This window comes from Canis aureus, chromosome 2 (assembly GCF_053574225.1).
Source record: "Canis aureus isolate CA01 chromosome 2, VMU_Caureus_v.1.0, whole genome shotgun sequence".
NCBI classification, from domain to species: domain Eukaryota; kingdom Metazoa; phylum Chordata; class Mammalia; order Carnivora; family Canidae; genus Canis; species Canis aureus.
Window position 1 is genome coordinate 74421175 of NC_135612.1, and position 24027 is coordinate 74445201.

Sequence of the window (24027 nt, forward strand, 5' to 3'; positions counted from 1 at the left end):
TAATTAGTGGATCTGGGCTGCTGAAGTGGCTCAGCGGTTGAGTGTCTGCCTTTGGCTCAGGGCATGATCCTGGGGTCCAGGGATCGAGTCCTGCATTGGGCTCCCTGCAGGCAGCCTGCTTCTCCCCCTGCTTGTGTCTCTGCCTCTGTCTCTGTGTCTCTCATGAATAAATAAATAAAATCTTTTTTTAAAAAAAAAAGAATTAATGGATCTAATAATACCAAACATTGGTCAGAACATGGGGGGGGGGGAAGAACATGGGGAAAGAGGATGCAACTTCCCCCAGGTGTGGCTATGTACACACATATCAACTACTAAAATCTCCTTGAAAGTTGATTTTTCCAAAAAACAAATCCTGGACCTAAGCTTATTTTACTTGGAGGCATGGCACCTCATCCAGCTAAAAGCATGCTCCAAAATTGCTTGATAGGGGTGGTTGCAATTCTTTTGGAAATGTTAAATCCGCTGCCAATAGAAAACAGGCAATGTTCATTCAATAACTACCCTGGTGACAATGTAACATTCCTGCTGCAAACTCTTACAGATCAGTCTCACCTTAGAAAAACCATTTTTCTTCACCTGGTCCTAACCTGTGCGCTCCTACGAGTTTAAAAACTGGTCCGCAGCCGCTCAAACCTTGCTGACCCACCTGCGTTTCAGGGGACCTTTGAAAAGGAAATCCCTACGCAGGGGTAATTCCAGGAAGGCTCAACAGATGGCACAAAACCATCTCTGTGGTGTCACTTCCCTGAAACCCAGAACTTGGCCTTTTGTCATGCACTTACTTCCCCGGGGGCCTGTGGCTTACTTTCTCTTTCTTCTAAGCAAGAGACGTCTAGGTAAGTAAACTGGCTTTTGTGGCTCTTCCAGATTACGGCTCCCACACTTCAACTATGCGAGAAAATGCCAAAGGCGACACCGGAGGCAGGTAACGCTTCTTTGACATTTTTGCCGGATGAGTTTAAGTGCCCTTTTAGAGGGGCCGTGGATGTCCTTTGCAATTACAAGGACAAAAAAGCAGGTGGCTCGGGGCTGTCTTGAGAAGACGGTAAAGAGACGGAGCCCTTGCAGCCGCAGCTCCGCGGAAACCCCGAGCGGTGTTCCTGCCTGGGTTTGGGGCTGCGCTCCCCAGCCCCCTGCAGCGCCGCGGCAGGGCGGCCGCCCCGGGGCAGCCAGCACCCGGCGTGGGGGTCCCAGCAGACGCGAGCGGGAGATCGCCCCCGTCTCAGGGGACCCTAAGTTGTCCTTGGATAGCTGTCGCTAATGCAGAAGCATCCTGGAGATGCTGTGGGCGCTGTTCCTCTCGCTGTGCCCGGCTCCCCACGCGGGGACAAGCCCGTCCTAAGCCGAGGGAGTGGCCGGGAAGGGTCTCGAACCGCCTGCTTCCAGGTCTGGCCGCTGGCCTCGGACCAACACGGCAGAGCCTTTCTTGCACAGCAGGTGACCTGACTGTGCCCTCGCGCTCCCTCACCTCAGTGTTTTGTCCATCGTGTCTTTTTGGTGGTTTTTAATTTTCATAGATCCTATCCACCCAAGGTTTTTTTTTTTTTTTTTTTCTCCTCCCCCTTGAAGTAGAGCCTCTTCTGTCTTTTTCTCCCTCCCTTTCTTTGATGCAATAAAGGAAAAAAAACAAAACAAAAACACCTTTTACCTTTTATCTCTGCTTACTTCCTGTGAAAACAAATTATGAACTCTCTGGCCGACTGCTTCCCTCCCCGCCCCACCCCCCTTTTTTCCCCTGCTACTTTCTTTTGCTTAAATAGAAAAGCTCCTGGCCGGCTTGTTAAGAGGAGACACTAGGGACTGCTTGAGGATATAAAAGCCCTTGGAGGAGTAGTGTGTGTGTGTGTGTGTGTGTGCATGTGTGTGCACGTGTGTGCGTGTGTGTGCATGTGTTGGGGGGGGGCAGGCTGTTCTCAGGCACCTGGTCAACCTTCCTACACGGTGGCTACGTTTCAGTCCCCCATCACCGCACCGTGGAGGGACCTCGCGGAGCTTCTCATCCACGAGTGTCAACTACCTAGTACCCCGGGGAAGCAGTGCTCCGGAGTTATCAATATTCCAAATGATATAGACATGTTTCTTTAAATATAAAATATTTTTGCATTAGCTATATTTTGAGACAAATCTTTCGAGTTAAAAAAATGTTCAAGGGACGCCTGGGTGGCTCAGCGGTTGGGCGCCTGCCTTGGGCTCAGGTCGTGATCCTGGTCCTGGGATCGAGTCCCGCATCGGGCTCCTGCATGGAGCCCACTTCTCCTCCTTCTGCGTCTCTGCCTCTCTGTGTCTCTCATGAAGAAATTAATAAAATCTTTTTTTAAAAAGTTCAAAATTAGAAATTTTGCAAATACGTATAAAAATGTAAGAAAGAAAATGAAATTTATTTATGATTCAGAGATAACCACGATTAGCATTTGGTGTATTTATTTCTTCCCGTTCTCTTTTTCCCGAGGCTTGTGTATTTTGTCAGGTTTTAATCATATTTTACAAAATTACAGTTCAACTACATATACGATTTTGTGTTCTTTTACTCATTATATTAGTTATAAATTACAAATATAAATTAATATAAATATAAATTATATTTACATAACATTATATTACTTCAAAAGTACAATATTTGAGGCTGCATGCTATCCCTTGTTATAGGTATATAATAGCTGACTAAACCATTTTCTACACTAGATATTATCATTTTTTTCAATTTTTCTTCATGTCACAAGCATTTTTCATAGTAATATTTTTATGTGTATTTCTGATAATTCCTTTTGGATAGAATCCTGAGAAATGGAATTGTTAAAATAAGGATAAGCATGTTTTTTAAGGAATTTACATTTTGTACTAATTTTTCATTTCTGCCAGTAGTAAACAAGAGTTCTTATTTTACTCACACCTACCAATACTATATTTTTTAATTCTTCCAACTTAGTAGGTAAAAATAATCATACTTTGGGATCCCTGGGTGGCGCAGTGGTTTAGCGCCTGCCTTTGGCCCAGGGCGCGATCCTGGAGACCTGGGATCGAATCCCACGTCGGGCTCCCGGTGCATGGAGCCTGCTTCTCCCTCTGCCTATGTCTCTGCCTCTCTCTCTCTCTCTCTCTCTCTCTCTCTCTGTGTGTGTGTGTGACTATCATAAATAAATAAAAATTTAAAAAAAAATCATACTTTTTTTAATCTTTAAGAAACAATTCCCATTTGATTCACTTTCTTTTATGCTTAAATGTATTAAATTATAGCCATCCTAATATTCCCTTTGTAAATGCTTCATCCTATATCTCCAAAAGAAATATGTTTTCCTACATGGCCAAAGAACATTATCAAAAATTAACATTTATAATTTTTTAATAGAACCTAATGCTAATCCATCTTTTTTTTTTTTTTTTTTTTTTTTAATTCATGAGAGACACACAGAGAGAGGCAGAGACATAGGCAGAGGGAGACTGATACAGGACTTGATCCCAGGATCTGGGATCACCACCTGAGCCAAAGGCAGACAGTCAACTACTGAGCTACCCAGAGCCCCCTGGTGGGTCCATCTTAAAATTCCTTCTCTCCTTATTATTCAAGTAACTTCTTTGCTGGGTCTGTCTAAACTGAGATCCAATCCAAAAACATGATTTATCTAGATGCTATGTCCTGTTTTATTTTAATATGCATTTTTAAAAATTCAAGTATGGTTGACATGCAATGTTACATTAGTTTTAATACGTTAGTATCAGTTCACAACATAATGATTCAACAAGTCTAAATGTTATGCTGTGCTCACCACAAGTGTTGTTACCATCTGTCACCATATGACACTATTACAATAACATTGACTATATTCCCTTTGATATACCTTTTATCACCTTGACCTATTCATTCCATAACTGGAAGCCTGTACCTCCCACTCCCCTTTACCCATTTTGCCCATCTTCTCAACCCTTCTCCCTTCGGCAACCTCCAGGTTGTTCTCTGTATTTATGGGTCTGTTTTCTACTTTTTTTTTGTTTATTGATTTATTTTGCTTTTTGAATTCCACATATAAGTGAAATCATATGGTATTTGTCGTTCTCTGACTTAACTTCACTTAGCATTATAGGTCTGTGCCTGTTGTTGCAAATGGCAAGTAATAATTATGGTTGAGTAACATTCTATTGTATAGCTATACCACATCTTCTTTCTCCATTCACCTATGGATAGACACTTGAGTTGCTTCTATAATCTTGACTTTTGTAAATAATGCTGCAGTAAACATAGGGAGCATTTTTATTTTATGTGATATTGGACATAATTCATATTATTAACTATTGATTTTTATTTTTTAAGCTCATAATGTGCTCTTCGTTTAAATATTTATTGTTATTTTTTAATTAATTAATTGCTTTTTTATAGACAGCAAGCACGAGTAGGGGGAGGGGCAGAGGGAAAAAGAGAGAATCTTAAGCAGGCTTCACATCTAGTGTAGAGCCCAATGGGAGGGCTCTGTCTCATGACTCTGAAATCAGGACCTGAGCTGAAATCAAGAGTCAGATGTTTAAGTGACTGAGCACCCAGGCACCCCAATAATGTGATCTTCTTAATTTTGAATCTAGAAATTTGAAGAATACAGATAACAGCTAAGAGGAAAATAAAACTCCCTTATAATCTTACCAGGTAGAGATAATTACTTAGTATCTTGATATGTATCTTAATTTTCCCACGTATATCTATACATAGTTATTGCTGTACATTCAAAAAATAAACTTTTTGTCACTTACACATAGTGTACAGTTTCCCATGGAATTAGGTTTTCACTATTTTTAAAGGCCACACTGTAATATTTACTTATATGGAGATAATTATAATTTGCTTGACAACCCAGTAATTTTCGATGATTAGATTTCTTTTTCAAAAATTTTGTGCTGACCACTTTATTGTACTCTTTTACTGGTCCTAACAGTTTTTCCCTTACTTCTCTTGGATCTCCCACACTAACAATCATATAATCTAAAAATAGTGATAATTTTATTTTCTGCATTCCAATATTTCTGTCTCTCATTCCCCTCCTACATCTTAATTATAATGGCTAGAACTTCTAGAACAATGTTAAATAATAGTGGACATTCTTGACATTGAATTTAACAGAAATGCCTTGGGAGTGTGATATTTAAGTTAGACACTTTATATATTTTATATGAAGCTTTCAAAGTATCTTTTCAATATCTACTTTATTTAAAGTCGTATTTTTAGTCAAAGGTGAATGCTGGAATCTAGCGAGTGAATTTTTAGCATCTGTGGAGATGCTCATCTGTTTTTCTTAGTTTATCTATTGATGTATTATCATCATAGATTTGCTAATAATAACAAGCCATTCTTACAATATAAAAAATCCTAATCAATCATTACATGTTATCCCTTCAGTAAAGAGCTAGATGGATTTCTTCATTCTGAGCTTTTCCCCACCACCAAATGATTGGAATTTATCTCTTTTATTTGTATTTTCAAGTAACTATTCTTAATTTTATAATATACGTACTTAAAGTTGCATTTTTCTAATATCTTCAATTAATTGGTATCTATCTGTAGATTCTCCCCAGTCAGGCAAGGATCATAGCATGCTTTTTGTTCACTCTGTCCATCTCCCCCACTGTCTACTAATTTCCCTTGTGATTGTTGGCAATTTTAATTCCACGTTGTTATTAAAATTTTTGTCATCAATATTTATTGGAATTTAGCACTGAATTTTCCTACCTTTTTTTGCAAAGTATTGCTTCTTGCATTCTCTTTATTGCTTTTTTTTGTTAGGGAGTCAGTTTATTTTTCAGAGGATAGTCTATCCTCTGGTAATTCAGACAGTGGATCTGTCTTCCATATCTTTTAGGATTTCTTTTATGTATTTCATCACTTTGGGCTCATGTGCTGTGCTTTGGTCGTCTATCTCACTAATTCTCACATCATCAGCATTGCCACTCTGCAATTCAACTCACACAAAGTGTTTTCCATCTTAGTTATTAGGTTTTTAATTTCCATGATTCCTGCTCCATTCTCTTTTAAGATTCTTATCTCTCTCTAAGGATATCTATCTATTACCAATGGCTATTCTATCCTTTTACCTCTGTTTCCTTGGGTGTTAACTTCTATCTTGAGTTTGGTTCCTTTCTATTCTGGTGCTTGTTTTGTAAGTGTCATACTTTTTGATTGTACAACCCAAATTGTGGTTGAAGCTCCATGTCAAACTGCTTGTTGATCTCTTTTCACAGCCTATTCATCAGAAAGGTGGAACAAACTAGTCTGTATTAATTTTATATTGCTGTTGTAGCAAATTACCACAAATTTAGTGGCTTAAAAAACACATCTGGTATCTTACAATTCTGTAAATTAGTATTCCAACATAGGCCTTGTTGGGCTTATATAAAGATGTTGGCAAAGCTGCATTCCTTCTGTAGGCTCAAGGGGAGAATCTATTTACTTGCCTTTTTGAGTTTCTAAATGCTACCTGCCTTTCTTGGCGGATGATCTCTTCCTCATGACAACTCAAGTTCTCACATCACAGCACTCTGACCTCCTCTTCTGTCTCCCTTTTTTTTGTTTTTAAGGACCCTTGTGATTACATTGATTCCATTTGAATAATCCAGGACAACCCTCTTATTTAAGGTCAGTGGATTGGGAAATTTTATTCCATTTTCACCTTGAATTCCTTTTCCATGTAATAGCATATTCACAAGTTCTGGGATTAGGAGGTGGACATCTTTTAGAAGCTAGTACTCCATCATAGTCCAATCTATTTGTGATTCTCAGAGACTTCTCTTGGGGTCAGTTCCCGTAAAGACTTCTCTTCCTGACTTTAAATGTGTGTGTGTGTGTGTGTGTGTGTGTGTGTGTGTGTATTTTCTCCCCCAGCATTTAGGGGATTTAGGGTGAGAAGAGGAGACTAGAGTATGTGCACAACACATTGTTGACACTAAGAAATTTTAATGTTTGTAATTGAAAACGTGATTTTCTTGATCCAGAAAATGTTTAGAACATATAAAACAGTGGTTTAAAGAATTTATTCTGGGGATGCCTGGGTGGCTCAGTGGTTAAGTGTCTGCCTTCAGCTCAGGACATGATCCTGGAGTCCTGGGATCAAGTCCCACATTGGGCTCCCTGCATGGAGCCTGCTTCTCCCTCTGCCTATGTCTCTGCCTCTCTCTCTCTGTATCTCTCATGAATAAGTAAAATCTTAAAAAAAAAAAAAATAAAAACATTTATTCTATAGTCTGAAAAATGACTTATGAATTTCTGCTTTGTGGTATTTATTTAAAAATTTATTTGACTAAAGAGTAAATATTAACAAGTGCTCCATGAAACCTGGGGACTTAGATATACAATATTCTTTTTATATAGGTTCAGTATTTCTATTCAATCCTTTATTATTTTATTCAAATCCTCTTATGCTTATCTTATGCTGCTTGATCTAATTGTGACCGAGGAATGCACCGTCTTCACTATCAATATCTCCTTGTGTTTTTAGCATTTTTACTTTGTAAATTTTGATGCAGTTATTCATTGTGTAAGTGTCCTTATCTGTTATATTTTCATTGTGAGCTAGCTATTTGTTTTAACCAGTATGAAGGAGTAGCTTCTCTTATTCTCATTGCCCAATTCTTTGATACTTTGACCTAATGGAGTATTACATATACAAACTGCAACTCTTGATGAATAGCGCCCCTTAGCGTTCTTATCTTTGCACTCTTTACAAGTATTGTATGGCTTACACATCTCAGAATGCAATAGGTACCCACTCTCAAGTCCCTCCCTACCTCTTGTTTAGTTCTTTTTCCCTCTCTGGATTTGAAATATAATTAACACATAACACTGTGTAAATTTAAGATCTACAGTGTGATAATTATATATATATCTTATTTATAAATATATATATATTTATTACAAAATGGTTACCACAGTTAACACATCCATGACCTCACATAATGACCTTTTATTTTAGGTTGTGAGAATCTGCTCTCTTAGCAATTCTTGAGTATATAATATGCTACTGTTAACTATAGTTACCAGGCTGCATATTAAATTTCCAGAACTCATTCATATTATATCTGGAAGTTTTAACCTTTAACCAACATCTCCTTATCTCTCCCTGTCTTTGAGCCCTTGGGATCCCTTTTCTACTCTATTGGTTTGGCTTTTTTAAGATTTTCATACAAGTGAGTTCATAGTATTTATTTTTCTCAGCCTGACATTATTTCACTTAGCATAATGCTCTCAAGTTTCATCCATGTTTTCACAAGTGGCAGGCTTTCCTTCTGTCTATGGCAAAGTAATATTCCTTCGCCATATATATATATATATATATATATATATATATATATGTGTGTGTGTGTGTGTGTGTGTGTATTTTTTTTCACATTTTCTTTACCCTTTCATCTGTCATTGGACACCTATGTTGTTTCCATGTCTTGGCTATTGTGAATAATGCTGCAATGAGTATGGCGATGTATGGTTTTGAGACAGTGATTTCATTGCCTTTGGATATATGCCCAGAAGTGGGATTGCTGGATATATGGTAATTCTATTTTTAATTTTTTGAGGAAACTACTGTTTTCCACAATGGATGCACCAATTTACATTCCTACCAATGGTGCACAAGGGTTCCCTTTTCTCCACATCCTTGTCAACACAAGTTATCTTTTATCTTTTTGATATCCATTCTAACAAACATGAGGTAACAGCTCATTGTGGCTTTGATTTGCATTTCCCTAATGACCAGTGATGTTGAGCATCTTCTGATGTACTAGTTGGCTATTTGTATGTCTTCTTTCAAAAAATGTCTATTCAGGTCTTCTGTCCATTTTTAAGTCAAAAAAATTTTTAATGTATTATTATTATTTGCTATCGAGTTGTCTGAGTTCCTTATATATTTTGGATATTAATCCTTTATCAGATAATATGACTGAAAAAATTTCTCCAATTTTATAGGCTGACTTTGCATTTTGCTGCTTGTTTCTTTGGTTGTACAGATGCCTTTTAGTTTGATGAAGTCTCATTTGTTTATTTTTGGTTTTATTGCCTAAGTTTTTGGTATCAGGTCCAAAAAATTATTGCCAAGACCAATGTCTGGGAGCTTTCTCTCTATATTTTCTTCTAGGAACTTTATGATTTCAGGTCTTATAATTAAGTTTTTAATCCATTTGGAATAAGTTTTTTGACAGTAGAATAAGATAGGGGTTCTATCTTACATGTGTATATCCAGTTTTCCCAACACCATTCACTGAAGAGACTACACTTGCCTTATCAAATATTTTTTACTCCACTGTCAAATATTAGTTGACTATATATATGCATGGGTTTATTTTTGGGCTCTTGATTATGTTGCATTCATCTGTGTGTCTGTTTTTATCCCAATACCATACTGTTTTGATTACTACAATTTTGTAGTATAGTTTGAAATCAGGAAGTGTGATTCCTCTAGCTTTGTTCTGTCTTAGGATTGCTTTGGCTAGTTGGAGTCTTTTGTAATTTCATATGAACTTTAGAATTTTTTTTTCACTTTTCTGAAAAATGCCATTGGAATTTTAATAGAAATTGCACAAAATCCATGGCTTTGGATACTGTGAAAAATTTAACAATATAATTCTTCTGATCCATGAATACAGGATATCTTTCTATTTATTTGTGTCTTCTTCCACTTCTTTCATCAATGTCTTAAAGTTTTCAGGATATAGGTCTTTTACCTCCTTGGTTAAAATAATTCCCAGGTATTTAATCTTTTTGATGCATTTGTAAATGAGATTTTTCTTTCATTTCTTTTTCAGAGAGTTTGTTGTTAATACATAAATATGCAACTATTTTTATGTTGGTTTTGTATCCTGCAGACTTACTGAGTTTAATAGTTCTAACAGTTTTTTAATGAAGTCTTTCAGACTCTCTACATATAAGATCATAGATCTGCAAACAGAGATGCAAACAGAGAGAGAGAGAGACAAAATTCCTTCCCATCTTTTGTCAGGGAGTCTATTTTCCTGAGGCAAAGCTTGAGTATGCCAGGGTTTTTTAAATTTGGCTCCTGATACCTTTTCATGCGTGTAGATGCTTTTGGATCCCACCATTAATTTTCCATCCTTCTTTGTTTTTGGTTGCAAGGTGGGTTTTAAAAGTTTCTGTGTTTTCATGGGCGTTTTGGTGGCAATTGGAAGAGGCTCTAGAAGAGGAGTAGTGAGGGATGTTTAAAGATTTTATTTATTTATTTATTTATTTATTTATTTATTTATTTTAGAGAGAGAGAGTGTTGTGTGTGTGAGTGGTGGAGGGGGAGGAAAGAGGGTGAGGGAGAGGAAAGGGGAAAGAATCTAAAGCAGACTCTGCACTGAGCCGAGGTGGGGCTTGATCTCATGACCTTGAGATCATGACCTAAGTCGAAACTAAGAGTTCGATGCTTAATCAACTGAACCACCCAGACACCCCTAGGGACTTTTAGCCATATGCCATTATTTTTTAAAGATTTATTTATTTGTTTGTTTGTTTATTTATTTATTTATTTATGATAGACAGAGAGAGAGAGAGGCAGAGACACAGGAGGAGGGAGAAGCAGGTTCCATGCTGGGAGCCTGTCGCGGGACTTGATTCCGGGACTCCAGGATCACGCCCTGGGCCAAAGGCAGGTGCTAAACCACTGAGCCACCCAGGATCCCCCCATATGCCATTTTGTAATGAAATTCTCTAGACAGAAGAGTTTTACTCTTCCAAAGAATGGTTGATTGAGACCCTATTTATCTCTTAACTATTTACTATTTCCAATGTGCCCTCAGGTAATGAACAGTGGATCCTTTTGTTAATAAAACTGAACAAGTAGTCAAAATCTGCTTTCAATTTTTTCTGCTCCACAAGGCCCTACTTAAGTAATGTTGTCTACTCTTATCTCCTGGGAGCTTCTAGATGTTTACATGTGTAGATCAGTCCCTGAATAGGGTAGAATGAACCTCATATTCCAACCCTTTTACCGGTCCCAAGTATGGCATCTGTTCCTGCACCTGCCTCCACCCGTCAGACAGGTAATCTTTTCTCATTCACTAAGCATCAGTATCATGAACATCGATGACTATAATCTGTTGTACAGTGAGACTTTCTGGGCTCTGGGAAAACTGTTATCTCTTACACATGGCAGCTTCAAATTGACATGCTTTCTGATTTCTTCAATGTACTTTTTAATATTTCACTCTTTTCCTGTTTTATCAGCATGTCAACTGTAGGAACTTGATGTTTTCAGATTATCCAATGCCAGATCTTGTCACGTTCAATTTGTTGCTTTTGGGCTAATGTGAATTGGAAAAAAACACATATCCATTTTTATGGGAATTGTGTCAAAGATCCTGTGACTAAAAAGATTTCCTGTGACCACAAAGGGTGGAGTACAAATGTGATCTCATCTGCCTCTTCCCACTCTGTAAGAGTACCTCTAATATCTACCTGTAGGTGGTTCTAGGTAGGTGTGGCTGTAAAGACTCTGGTGTAGGTGCAGGATGCTGCCCTGTGAACATCACAGCTGCCATTGCTGCTCTTAGGATGCTGCGGAGGGAGTAAGGCAGCTGTGGGGCCTGTCTGTCCTGCTAGCTTTTGTTCCCTACAAGGGCTTTTAAGTGCTTTTCCATGCAGATCAGAGCTGGAATGGTATAGACTCATGAGTGTATGTCTTAGTTTCTGGGATTAGCTTCTTCTTTTTTTTTAAGATTTTACTTATTTATTCATGAGAGACAGAGACATAGGCAGAGGGAGAAGCAGGCTCCCTGTAGGGAGTCTGATGTAGGACTCAATCCCAGAACCCTGGGATCACCAACTGAGCCAAAGGCAAACACTCAACCACTGAGCCAGCCAGGTACCCCCGGGACTAGCTTCTGCTTGACCTTTTGCAAAATTATAGTCCCACTGTTTTGTCTCAGTCACAAACATGGGATCCATGGGCTGGTGTGCCCTCAGCCAGTCATTAATGCCCAGTTTGGCATATATTAATCATACCTACTCAGATGGCTCCATGAACAGTGGTATCATCTCTGCTAGCCCAGCTACGACTGGTTTTAGTGAGGTCCAATTCATGGAAGTGGAGATGGTTCTTCATTGTGACACAAATTTGGCCTTATTCCAGTCTTCACCTTCACAAAAGGATTTATCCTGTCATGTACCAAAGAGATTTAGGCATCAAGCCACAGGTGGATGCACCTTCCAATCCTTCACCATTCCTTTTTTAAAAAGATTTGTTTTTATTTGAGGGAGAAAGTGTGTGAGCATGAGCTGGGGGAGGAGCAGAGGGAGAGAGAGAATCCTCAGGCAGACTCCCTACTGAGTATGGAACCCCTTAGCATGGACCCTGAGATCAAGACCTGAGCCAAAATCAGAAACTGGATGCTCAATCAATTGAGCCACCCAGGTGCCCCTCCCCCAATCCTTTTAACTCATGTTGCCTTGACTGATCTTAGCTGAGGACCTGAAAGTCTGGCCAAATGAGTGCATGGTTTCTCAATGACCACCAGGAGTTTATCTCAGGTTCATCTAATCATTCACACCAACAAGCCCTAATAGGCCACACTGTTCACTTTCTTGGAAAGATGTAGGAGAGGAAATATAGCATAGGCTTCTTACTTTGTACTTACAGTTCATATATAGTCCTTTTTTTTTTTATTTTTATTTATTTATTTTTTTTCATATATAGTCCTTTTAACATGGATACTATTTACCATTCAAGAGTCATTTTTACCAAAAAGTAGTGTTTTCTGGTAACATAGTGGACATTCTACATGTGTCAGATTATCAGAAAAGAGCTAGAAAGTTAATCGTAGGTCAGATTAATCACTGGAGCAAGAGATAGATAGATAGATTGTTAACCCTTTACCCATGAGAAGTCACTGGTTGCAACAGATGGCTGAGTTTAGTGCCAAATTGAATACTGGTGTAAACTCTTGAGAATGTCTTATAGTTTCTGGGAATAACTCCTTGATTGCCCTTTTGTAAAATTTTAAATTATCACACTGAGTGATATAACATTTTGGAGGGATAAAGGAGTGCCCTTTAAAAGAGAATAAAATATCCTCTAAGTCCAATGAAAACAGACCATAAAAAAAAAAAAAAAGAAAACAGACCATAGTCATGTAGTTAACTTTTAAGACAATTGACTTAATACCATTGTCCAGTAAGTGAATGCCTGTGCTTCTTCAGAAACCATTTCTATTAATACCTTCTTCTTCTCCTTCTCCCCCCTACTTTTTAAAATCCATTTTGATTTTATTTTTGTGTATGGTATTATAAGTGGCTCAGTTTTCCTAAAACCATTCGTTGAAGAGACTGCCTTTTCCCTATCGTATAATCTTACCTCTGTTATTGTAGATGAATGGACCATATAAATGTGGGTTTATTTCTGGGCTCTCTATTCTGTTCTATTGATCTATGTGTCCATTTTTGTGCCAGGATCATTTTTTTTTATTACTACAGCTTTGTAGTATATCTTGAAATCTGAGACTGTGATACCTCTGCTTTGTTCTTCTTTCTCAAGGTTGCTTTGGCTATTCAGGGTCTTTTGTTGTTCCAAACAAAGTTTATTTGTTCTAGGTCTGTGAAAAATGATGTTGGTATACTGATAGAGATCTCATTAAATCTATAGATTGCCTTGGGTGAAATGGACATTTTAATAATATTGATTCTTCCAATTCCTGAGCATGGAATATTTTAAAATTTTTGTGTCATCTTCAATTTCTTTCATCAATGTTTTATAGTTTTTGGAGTACAGATCTTTCACCTCCTTCGTTAAGTTTATTCCTGGGTATTTTATTATTTTTGGTGCAATTGTAAATGGGATTGTATCTCTTAAATTCAAATTGGACAACATAGAAGAAATGGGTAAAATCCATTTGTAACCTTCCAAAACTAAATCAGAAAGAAATAGAAAATTTGAACAGACTGATTACTAGCAATAAAATTGGATGAGTAATAATAAAAAAAAAACTCCCAAAAAACAAAAGTCCAAGAGCAGATGGGTTCACAGACAAATTCTACCAAACTTTAAAGAAACGTTAATATCTGGTCTTCTTAAACTATTCCAAAAAATGAAAGACAAAGAAAAGCTTCCAAGTTCTTTCTGTGAGGCCAGCATTACCCTGAAACCAAAACCAAAAAAACGACACCACACACAGAAAAAGAACTACAAGCCAATATCTCTGATGAATATAGATGCAAAAATCCTCATCAAATATAAGCACGCTGAATCTAATAATCATTTTTTAAAAATCATTCACCACTATCAAGTGGGATTTATTCCAAGGATGTAAGGATGGTTCAGTATTTGCAAAGTAATCAACGTGATACAGCACATCAAGAGAAAGGATAAAACCATATGATCATCTCAATAGATGCAGAGAAAGCATTTGAAAAGTATAACATCCATTCATGATAAAAATCTCAGTCAAAGTAGGTTTACAGAGAACAAACCTCAACATAATAAAGACCTTATATGCAAAACCCACAGCTAGCATCATACTCAATGGTAAAAATCTGAGAACTTTTTCTGTAAAATCAGAAACAAGACATGATGTCCATTCTCACCATTCTTATTCAACATGGTACTGGAAATCCTAGCCATAGTAATCAGATAAGAAAAAGAAATATAAGGCATCCAAATTGGCAAGGAAGAAGTACAATTTTCACTATTTACATAAGGCATGATACTGTATATAGAAAACCCTAAAGAGTCCCCCCAAAACTACTAGAGTTATTAAATAAAGTCAGTAAAATTGCAGCATAAAAAATTAATATACAAAAAAACTTGCATTTCTATATACTTCTCTTTTTAATGGACTCCATTTTTAAAGAGAAGTTTTAGTTTTATAAAAAAATTGAGCAAATAGTCCAGGAGAGTTCCTATGTACCCCTTCTCCACAGTATACAGCTTTTCCTATTACAAAATTTTGCATCAGTCAGGCACATTATAATTGATATATTATTGTTAACTAAAGTCTATGATTTACACTTAGATTCAGGCTTTGTGCTGTATAGTTCTATGGGCTTTGACAAATGCAGAAGTTCATATATCCACAATTGCAATATCATATAGAATAGTTTTACTGTCCTAAAAAATCCTCTTTGTCCTGGTTATTCATCTCTCTCTTCTCCCAAACACTAGCAACCATTGATCTTTGTATTTTATCTTTAGTTCTGCCTTTATAAAAATGAATGCCATAGAGTTGGGATAGAAGGCATGCAAATAAATTAGAAACTATTATCCATTTATAGAAGAAAAAAAGAAAAGAAGAAAGAGAAGTAACACTACCCAACTTCAAGACTTCCTGTATACAAGACAGTATGGTATTGGTGAAAGAATGGACAGAGAAGTCAATGAACCAGAATGAAAAACTCAGAAACAGGCTGACACAAATATAGCCAACTGGTCTTTGACAAAGAAGCAAAGCAATTCAGTAAAGAAGATAGTCTTTTCAATAAGTGGTGCTGGAACTATTAGACATCCACATGCAACAACAACAACAACAACAACAAAGAGGGAAGGATCTAGACACAGACCTTACACTTTTCACAAAAATTAGCCCCACATGGATCATAAATCTAAATGTAAAATATAAAACTAGAAAATTTCTAGTGGATAATATAGGAGAAAATCTAGGCGACCTTGGTATAGAGATGATCTACATCAAAAGCATAATCCATGAAAGAAAACATTGTTAAGTTGAACTTCATTAAAATTAAAACTTTCTACTTTAAAAGATGCCATTAAGACATGAAAAGATAAGACTCTAGCTTGGAGAAAATATTTACACAACACAATCTGGTAAAGGACTTGTGTTCAAAATATATAATGAACTCTTAAGTTCAGCAATAAGAAAATAACACAGTTTAAAAATGGAGAAAAGAAAAAAAACAAAAACAATAAAATAAAAATGGAGAAAAGATCTGAACAGAGACTTCACCAAATAGCAAATTAGCATATGAAAAGATACTCAATATCATACGACATAAGAGAATTGCTAATTAAAACAATGGGATACCATTAGCTCTCTGTTGATGCATTGCCTCAATGTTTAACCAGGCTATTTGCAACTTTGCCCTAGCCTTCACTTTCTGTTTTCACAAAGCCAAAGGTCAGCCAGGGGTGAAAGTTTAGGATTTTCTTAGGTCTTTTGAGCATGCAGATAGCCCTGGACACATGTGTGGCTTTCTAGATTTCCTGGTATACGTGGAGCTTTCCAAATATTTTTCTCTCCTGTGTTTCTTTTCCAGCCTCTTCCTTCCCTGGCTTTTGGGTGTGTGTGCTGTTTGTCCCATTTGTTATTCCTTGTTCCAGGTGCCTGTGGCTGGTACGTTTGCCTTTAAAGATTTTCAATAAACATTACCCAGGAGACTGTTCCAGTCCTGAGAAAGTTCTGAAGAGGGTTAAACAAAGCTAAGCCCCTGAGTGGATCCCTCAGAGAGTGCCCAGACAGGATAAAACCCAGAACCATAAATATTCGGTAACAAGATCTGTATTGCCTCCCCTGGAACCAGCAAGCTGCATAACTGGGAAAAATATCACACTTAATTATGTGGACAGAAATGACTCTGATAGTGAATGAAAAGATCATTGAGATTTTGTGTTTAGAAAGTGGAGGTTTGAGGAGCAATCATTCAAAATTTATACATCTTAATGTGTGTTATATATTTTATTTATTTATTTATTTTTTAAATGTGTGTTATATTTTTAGAATTTGGATACATATCAAGATGCTCTGAAGAACAGCAACAACCCTTTGGGGAATAGTCATTTCAACATCATGATCAAAGACAAAGACTCTATCACTGGAAGCTTCCATTTTGTGTACATTGTGACCTTAATAGTTGGAACCATAATCCAATTCTCTGATGAAAGTGAATTTACAGTAGACATGTCAAATATGAACCTTACTCATGTCCCAGAAGACCTGCCACCAAAAACCAAAATCTTAGATATGTCTCAGAACAATATATCTGAGCTTCACCTCTCTGACATGAGCTATCTCTCAGGACTAAAAATATTGAGAATTTCTCATAATAGAATCTGGTGGCTTGATTTTAGCATTTTCAAGTTCAACCAGGATTTGGAATATTTGGATTTATCTTACAATCAGTTACGGAACATGTCCTGCCATCTTATCAGGAGTCTCAAGCATTTAGACCTCTCATTCAATGACTTTCATGTCCTGCCCATCTGTAAGGAATTTGGCAACTTGACACAACTACAATTCTTAGGTTTAAGTGCTACAAAGTTACGGCAATTAGATCTGCTACCAATTGCTCATTTGCATCTAAGTTATATCCTTCTGGATTTACAAGGTTATTATGCAAAAGAAAGTGAAAAAGGAAGTCTTCAAATTCTAGATACAAAAACACTTCATCTTGTTTTTCATCCAAATCAGTTATTCTCTGTCCAAGCAAACATGTTAGTTAATAATTTAGGGTGCTTACAACTGACTAATATTAAGTTGAATAATGACAACTGTCAAGTTTTAATTCAATTTTTATCAGAACTCACCAGAGGTCCAACTTTACTGAATTTTACTCTCCAACATGTGAAAACAACTTGGAAATGCTTGGTTAGAATTTTTAAATTTCTTTGGCCCAAACCTGTACAATATCTCAATATTTATAATTTAACAATAGTTGAAAGCATTAATAAGGAATATATTCATTATCCTAAAACAGCACTGAAAGCATTGAAAATAGAGCATGTTAAAAATGAAGTTTTTCTTTTTTCACAGACAGCGTTATACACAATTTTTTCTGAGATGAACATTATGATGTTAACCATATCAGACACACCTTTTATACACATGCTTTGTCCTCCACCATCAAACACATTTAAGTTTTTGAACTTTACCCAGAATGTTTTCACAGATAGTGTTTTTCAAAGTTGTTCCCACCTAGTTAGATTGGAAACACTTATCTTACGAAAGAATAAATTGAAAGACCTTTACAAAGTAGGTCTCATGACGAAGCATATGACATCTTTGGAAATATTGGATGTTAGTGTGAATTCTTTGGAATATGATAGATATGATGGAAATTGCACTTGGGTTGGGAGTATAGTGGTGTTAAATTTGTCTTCAAATATACTTACTGACTCTGTTTTCAGATGTTTACCTCCCAAGGTCAAGGTGCTTGATCTTCACGATAACAGAATAAGGAGCATTCCTAAACCAATCATGAAGCTAGAAGATTTGCAAGAACTCAATGTTGCTTCCAATTCTTTAGCCCACTTTCCTGACTGTGGTACTTTTAATAGGCTTTCTGTACTGATCATTGACTCTAATTCAATTTCCAATCCATCAGCTGATTTCCTCCAGAGCTGCCATAACATTAGGTCCATGAGCGCAGGGAATAATCCATTCCAATGTACATGTGAGCTGAGAGAATTTGTCCAAAGTCTAGGCCAGGTAGCAAGCAAAGTAGTAGAGGGTTGGCCTGATTCTTATAAGTGTGACTCTCCAGAAAACTATAAGGGAACCCTACTGAAGGACTTTCACGTGTCTCCGTTATCCTGCAACACAACTCTGCTGCTTGTCACCATTGGGGTCGCTGTGCTAGTGTTCACTGTTACTGTGACTGCGCTCTGTATCTACTTTGATCTGCCCTGGTATCTTAGGATGGTGTTTCAGTGGACCCAGACCCGGCGCAGGGCAAGAAACACACCCTTAGAAGAACTCCAAAGAACCATCCAGTTCCATGCTTTTATTTCATACAGTGAACGTGATTCTGCCTGGGTGAAGAATGAACTGGTACCCTGCCTAGAAAAAGAAGAATTAAGGATTTGTCTCCATGAGAGAAACTTTATTCCTGGCAAGAGCATTGTGGAAAATATCATAAACTGCATTGAGAAAAGTTACAAGTCCATCTTTGTTCTGTCTCCCAACTTTGTTCAGAGTGAGTGGTGCCATTATGAACTGTACTTTGCCCACCACAATCTCTTTCATGAAGGATCTAATAACTTAATCTTGATCTTGCTGGAACCCATTCCACAGAACTGCATTCCCAGCAAGTATCACAAGCTGAGGGCTCTCATGACGCAGCGGACTTACTTGGAATGGCCCAAGGAGAAGAGCAAACATGGACTTTTTTGGGCTAATATTAGAGCTGCTTTTAATATGAAGTTAACACTAATTGCTGAAAACAATAACGCAGAAGCTTCTTAAAAATCAGGAAATCCCATTTAAGAAACCATCATTAACTTGGATTCTGATGAACATGATGGTTTTAAGTTGCTGTCTAGATGGTGCCCCTAGTCTCTCTACACATTCAGTGAAGACTTCATGAAAACTGTTTCAGCTCATCTGGGGAGCAAGGCTGGAGGCTGAGGTGGTGCTCAAACCTGTGTATTACAGGTAGCTCAGTGGCTTCTGGTTCAACCATTCTGTTTCAAATGCAAACACCCTTGAGTAAATGCTCGTTAGAGGACCTTTGCTCTCCCTTCTCCTTTCCCAAATGGATTCTGTGTGAGCAGGAGTTTATGGGACTTCATGGTGACAAGGAAAGGCTCAACCTCAGAAATGTACACAATGGCCCTTGGAGTGTCTTATGGAGCCTCATTGGCCTCTAGGTGAACTTTGTCATCCTGTTCAACTTTGGAGTTTGGGAAAAAATTAGACCAGTTCTAAAAAATAAAGATTTTTTTCTGAGTATATTATTAAATTTTTGATCCTGGCACACAAATATGTAGTTAACCAGTGGGGACTCATGATTTAATAATTTATATATATAAAGGGAAACACAGTTGACCCTTGAACAACATGGGTTTGAACTGCATGGATCCACTTGTACGTGAACTTTTTACAGTACAGTAGAATAAATATATTTTGTCTTCCTTGTGATTTTCTTAATGTTTTCTTTTTTCTAGTTTATTTCATTGTGAGGATACAATATATAACACATATAAAATATGTGTTAATTGACTGTTTATGTTATTAGTAAGGGCTCTGGTCAACAGGAGGCTATTGGTAATTAAATTTGGGGGTGTTAAAAGTTATACATGGATTTTTGAGTGCACAGGGGGTGAGTACTCTTTACTTCCACATTGTTCAAGGGTCAGCTGTACAGCCTTCAGTAACAGATTGTTGAGAGCAAAGATATGGATTTATTTGCTTGCAAAGGAAACTCAGAGCCAAATTTATTTATAACTCGTTATTGAATAGGACTTTTCTGGTTGTTTTAGAATTTTAGCAAATGGCTGCCTTCTTGCTGTGTCCTCAGATGGCCTTTCCTCTGTGTGCACACATTCCGGTGTCTTTTCCTCTTCTGATAGGGAAAATCACACTGGATTAGGGTCCCACCCTTATGACCTCATTTAACCTCAACCTCAAAATTTGTATCTCCAAACATAGCCATATTCTAAGGTACTGGGGGTGAGGACTTTGACATGTATATTTTGGAGGGGACACAATTTAGTCCATAACAGATGACTATGCAGATAAATTAAAAAACATTGTGAGAGAGGTTATTAGTTGTCACCAATATTCCTTCACCTTTAATTTAATTAATGTGTGAATTTTCTCGGAGCACTGGACAACTCAGCTAGAGAGTACATTTCTCAGCCTCCCTTGCAGCTTGATGTAGACATGTGACTGAATTCTGAGTGTGGGATGTAGCTGGAAACTGTGTGCCACTCTGGGTCATATCTCTAAGAAAAATGAGCATGGATTCCTTTGCCCCTTCTACCTTTCTACTGGATAGGAGATACGAACTGGAGGATCCATCCAGAACCTGGAGATGATAGCCACATGTGGAGGATATGCTCCTCATTGTACCATTTTGAGCTTTTCAGGCCAGCCTCTCACCCAGTCCTGGAATGCTCACCTGTTATGTGAGACAGAAGTAAACCTGCACCTTATTTAAACCAGAATATGTTTGGGATCTTTTAACAGAGCAACTTCACCTGCACCCTCATAAATAGACATTAATGCCCCACAGGCAGTGGTACAGCCCATGACATTTTCCTCCCTATGTAAACATATTATGAGAGAAGAGTGTGTATAGTCCATCCTGAAACCTGCAGCAGAGTCCCTGACATCTTGACTAAGCCACCAATACTTGTCCCTTGTACAACTGCTGGCCTCCTAACTTACCTTACTTTTACTTTTTCCTCACATATTCTCCAAAAAGCAATTGGAGAGATTGTTTTTAAAGTGTAAGTTATATCAAGCTCTCCCCTTTTTAAAACTTTCCAATGAGCTCCTCTTACAATTAGAACAAAAGCTGAGCTCCTCATGACCTGTTATCATGGTCTGCTCTCCTCCTGCTCTGAACTCACCTGTGCATCTCTTTCCTCTCTCTCCCTGCCCACCACACTCCAGCTACAGCTGCCTCTGGCTCTTCCCCAAAGCTCCACACTGATTCCCACTTCTGTAGGATGAGCAACTTAAAATTCTATTCTAAATTTGGATTAAATAATCATAGAAACAATATATTATTCATAGTAATAGAAGATGCAGAGAATAATGACACAGATTTACATCCATTGGTTAAGAAAGTCCACTTCATGGAGTATATCCTTTTTTTTTTTTTAAGGTTTTATTTATTTATTTGAGAGAGAGACAGAGAGGGAGAGTGCATGTATGTGCAGGTCGGGGAAGAGGCAGAGGGAAGGCAACAGAATATCAAGCAGACTCCCCACTGGGTGTGGAGCCCAAGGTGGGGTTCAATCCCATGACCCATGAGATCATGACCTAATCTGAAATCAAGAGTCAGACACTCAACCAACTGAGCCACCCAGGTGTCCCCCACCCACTGGAGTATATACTAAAGAAATAATTGTTCATACACATCCTAGGGAAATGTATGAATATGCATGAATATGCAGTTTATTGCAGTGTTGTTTATAATAGCAAAAATTGAAAGTAACTTGAATACTCAACAATAGATTGGTTAAATACATTGTTAATTAAAATATGCATTGTAAATAAAATAGAATATTATTTAGCCAATAATAAAGTTGTAGATGATGAGAAGAATAAAGGCAAAAAAGGTAGATAAAATTAAATTTCCTTACCACTTGCAGCCTATTGACAAATACTTGAAATAGGCAGAGTAAGGCACTCCTCGAGGAACTCACTACTGCCTTAATGTTAATACTTTGCCACACGCAAAATGCAGCCTTAGCTTGACGTTAGCCAGAACTCCAGGATCCTAGTAAGTCTTCTTTAGCATGTGAAAATCCTTTTGGGAATTTCCTTTGTCTTTACCACCCCCTCAACTTGAAAGTATATAATCAATCCTTCCTCACAATTCCAGTGCAGCTCTTCCTGCCCAAAGGTCCGGTCTCTGAGCTTTAAGAAAAACACCTTTCTGTACCAAAAACATCTCAACAATGCTTTCTTGAACTTTTGCTGCTGGCCCACATCACATCATCTTGGTGCCCAGTATGTAACCTGAGTCTTCTCATCTGGATTCTGAGCCTGGATACAAATTTAGTAAGTAGTTCCTCTTCTCTTCTTTTACTTTCATTTCAGGAGCTTTTTAAGGAGTGTGGTCTTATTGGAGCACTTTCATGTTGATCACTCAGGCTGCAATCCTCTATCCTGTGGCTACTCTATGGGAGGGAGCAAAAGACTGCCTTTCACCTGGAGGCTAATACTCTGGCCAGAATGGTAATAAGACCCAGAAACTTGATGCCCTCCCTTTATTCTTACTGTTTTACAAAGTTGTCTTTCTTGAGCACAGGGCAGCTGTCTAAGTTACTAGGATGGCTGCTGACCTTGACTCCTGTGTGTGGTTTCCTCCTCACTGGTCTAAGGTGATCCCCTTCACATCTCTGGTCTAGCCACTTTTGACTATGAGACCTCCAGTAGGAGCTGGCCAAAAACTGTATCAGATGAATTAAAACCCAACTGGGGAACCTCTTCCTAGGGAAGTCGGCTGGAAAGACTACAAGTGTTGGAATGTCACTTAGACCATGAAGATTTTTTTCTTTATTTCTTAATTTTTTAAAAGATTTTATTTATTTATTTGACACACAGAGATAGAGATAAAGAGAGAGTAACACAAACAGGGGGAGCAGCAGGCAGAGGGAGACAGAGAAGGCAGGCTCCCCGATGAAAAAGGAGTCCAATGTGGGGCTTGATCCCAGAACCTTGGGATCATGACCTGAGCTGAAGGCAGCCACTTAACTGACTAAGCCACCCAGGTTCCCCCATGATGGATTTCTATTTTAACTGTTTTCTGTCAATGTTTTCTGTCTCTACTAACTACTTAAATCACAATATTGGGCTATTTACCCTTGTAAAGTTTTTCTAGTGATTTCCATGGGATAAAATGGTGGGTTTTTCTTTGGCCCATTCACCAGTGCCATTTGTAACCTAGCATGCGATGGGGAAGCAGGGGCAAAGGCCAGCATCTTTCCTACAGGACAAGGCAGTGTTCATAGTGATTTAGTTCAAAAGATGCCCCCAGTTGCTTTGACACTAGGAACCTCTGACGTATCCTGCATGGGACACCACCTGGGAGTTTGGGGGGATTTTCTTAGTAATGGTCCTTCCCTAACACTGTATGGCCCCAGTACTCCTTAGTCCTAAACAGGCCTCCCTCCTCCTAATAAACCCAAGCTGTTGGAGGAATCACAGGTGATCCCTCACAAAGAGGACATGACTCTCTCACTGTTCCTCCTCCTAATACACCCTGGTTACTCTTGTTGCGTGTGGGAGCTTCTCTCTCATTCATTTTCTGGGTAAAAGGCTATGATTGGAGCCATTTGTCTCTGGCTAGTCTACCTCAGGATGGGAAGTTTAATGAATATTCCCAAGCAGCTGCCAAACTCCTTTTGTTTCAGGGAAGTCCCTCTGTCCTGTTGTGGACTCCTATTTTCACTTGGTAGAAAGAAAACATGTCTTTCACCTGTCCAAGCTGATAAGCTTTAAGATAGGGAGTCTACTTCCTCTGCCCTCTGGGCTTTTATCTACCTCCAACCTTGCTGGCAGCACCTCACCTCTTCTGTTCTCCCCTTTCCTCCCCTTCCTGATTCTGCTCTAGCTTGGTTATGACTTGCACAACTGGCTCCAGTATCATCCTGGGTGCCTCCA

At 38.1% G+C, this 24027-nt stretch overlaps 2 protein-coding genes across 14 annotated transcripts in view; both read left to right on the top strand.

Annotated features, from left to right (window-relative positions):
* The first annotated feature begins 720 nt into the window (after positions 1-720).
* TLR6 (toll like receptor 6) lies at positions 721-19209 on the top strand. Of its 7 annotated transcripts, none has more exons than XM_077879518.1 (3): positions 721-839; positions 6559-6616; positions 16690-19209. In XM_077879518.1, exon 3 carries the CDS (start codon positions 16759-16761, stop codon positions 19150-19152), a length of 2394 nt encoding a protein of 797 aa, XP_077735644.1. In that variant the 5' UTR covers positions 721-839; positions 6559-6616; positions 16690-16758; the 3' UTR covers positions 19153-19209. The 7 variants fall into 7 exon arrangements, with proteins under 7 accessions (XP_077735644.1, XP_077735650.1, XP_077735646.1 ...); XM_077879524.1 differs by having other exon boundaries at positions 733-839; positions 18096-19209; XM_077879516.1 differs by lacking the exon at positions 721-839 and adding an exon at positions 849-928.
* LOC144302237 (toll-like receptor 1) overlaps positions 727-24027 on the top strand; it is a 40685-nt gene continuing 17384 nt past the window's right edge. The window contains exons 1-3 of one of the 7 annotated variants that reach the window (XM_077879548.1): positions 734-839; positions 6559-6616; positions 22244-22422. The gene's annotated coding sequence lies outside the window, so the exon portion shown is untranslated. Of the gene's footprint in view, positions 929-6558; positions 6617-22243; positions 22423-24027 lie in introns of all 7 variants that reach the window. The other 6 variants (XM_077879534.1, XM_077879542.1, XM_077879555.1 and 3 more) reach the window with 6 other exon arrangements.

Excerpts from the sequence above, each read along its gene's own strand:
- TLR6 (XM_077879518.1), top strand. The coding sequence starts at position 16,759 with ATGATCAAAGACAAAGACTCTATCACTGGAAGCTTCCATTTTGTGTAC.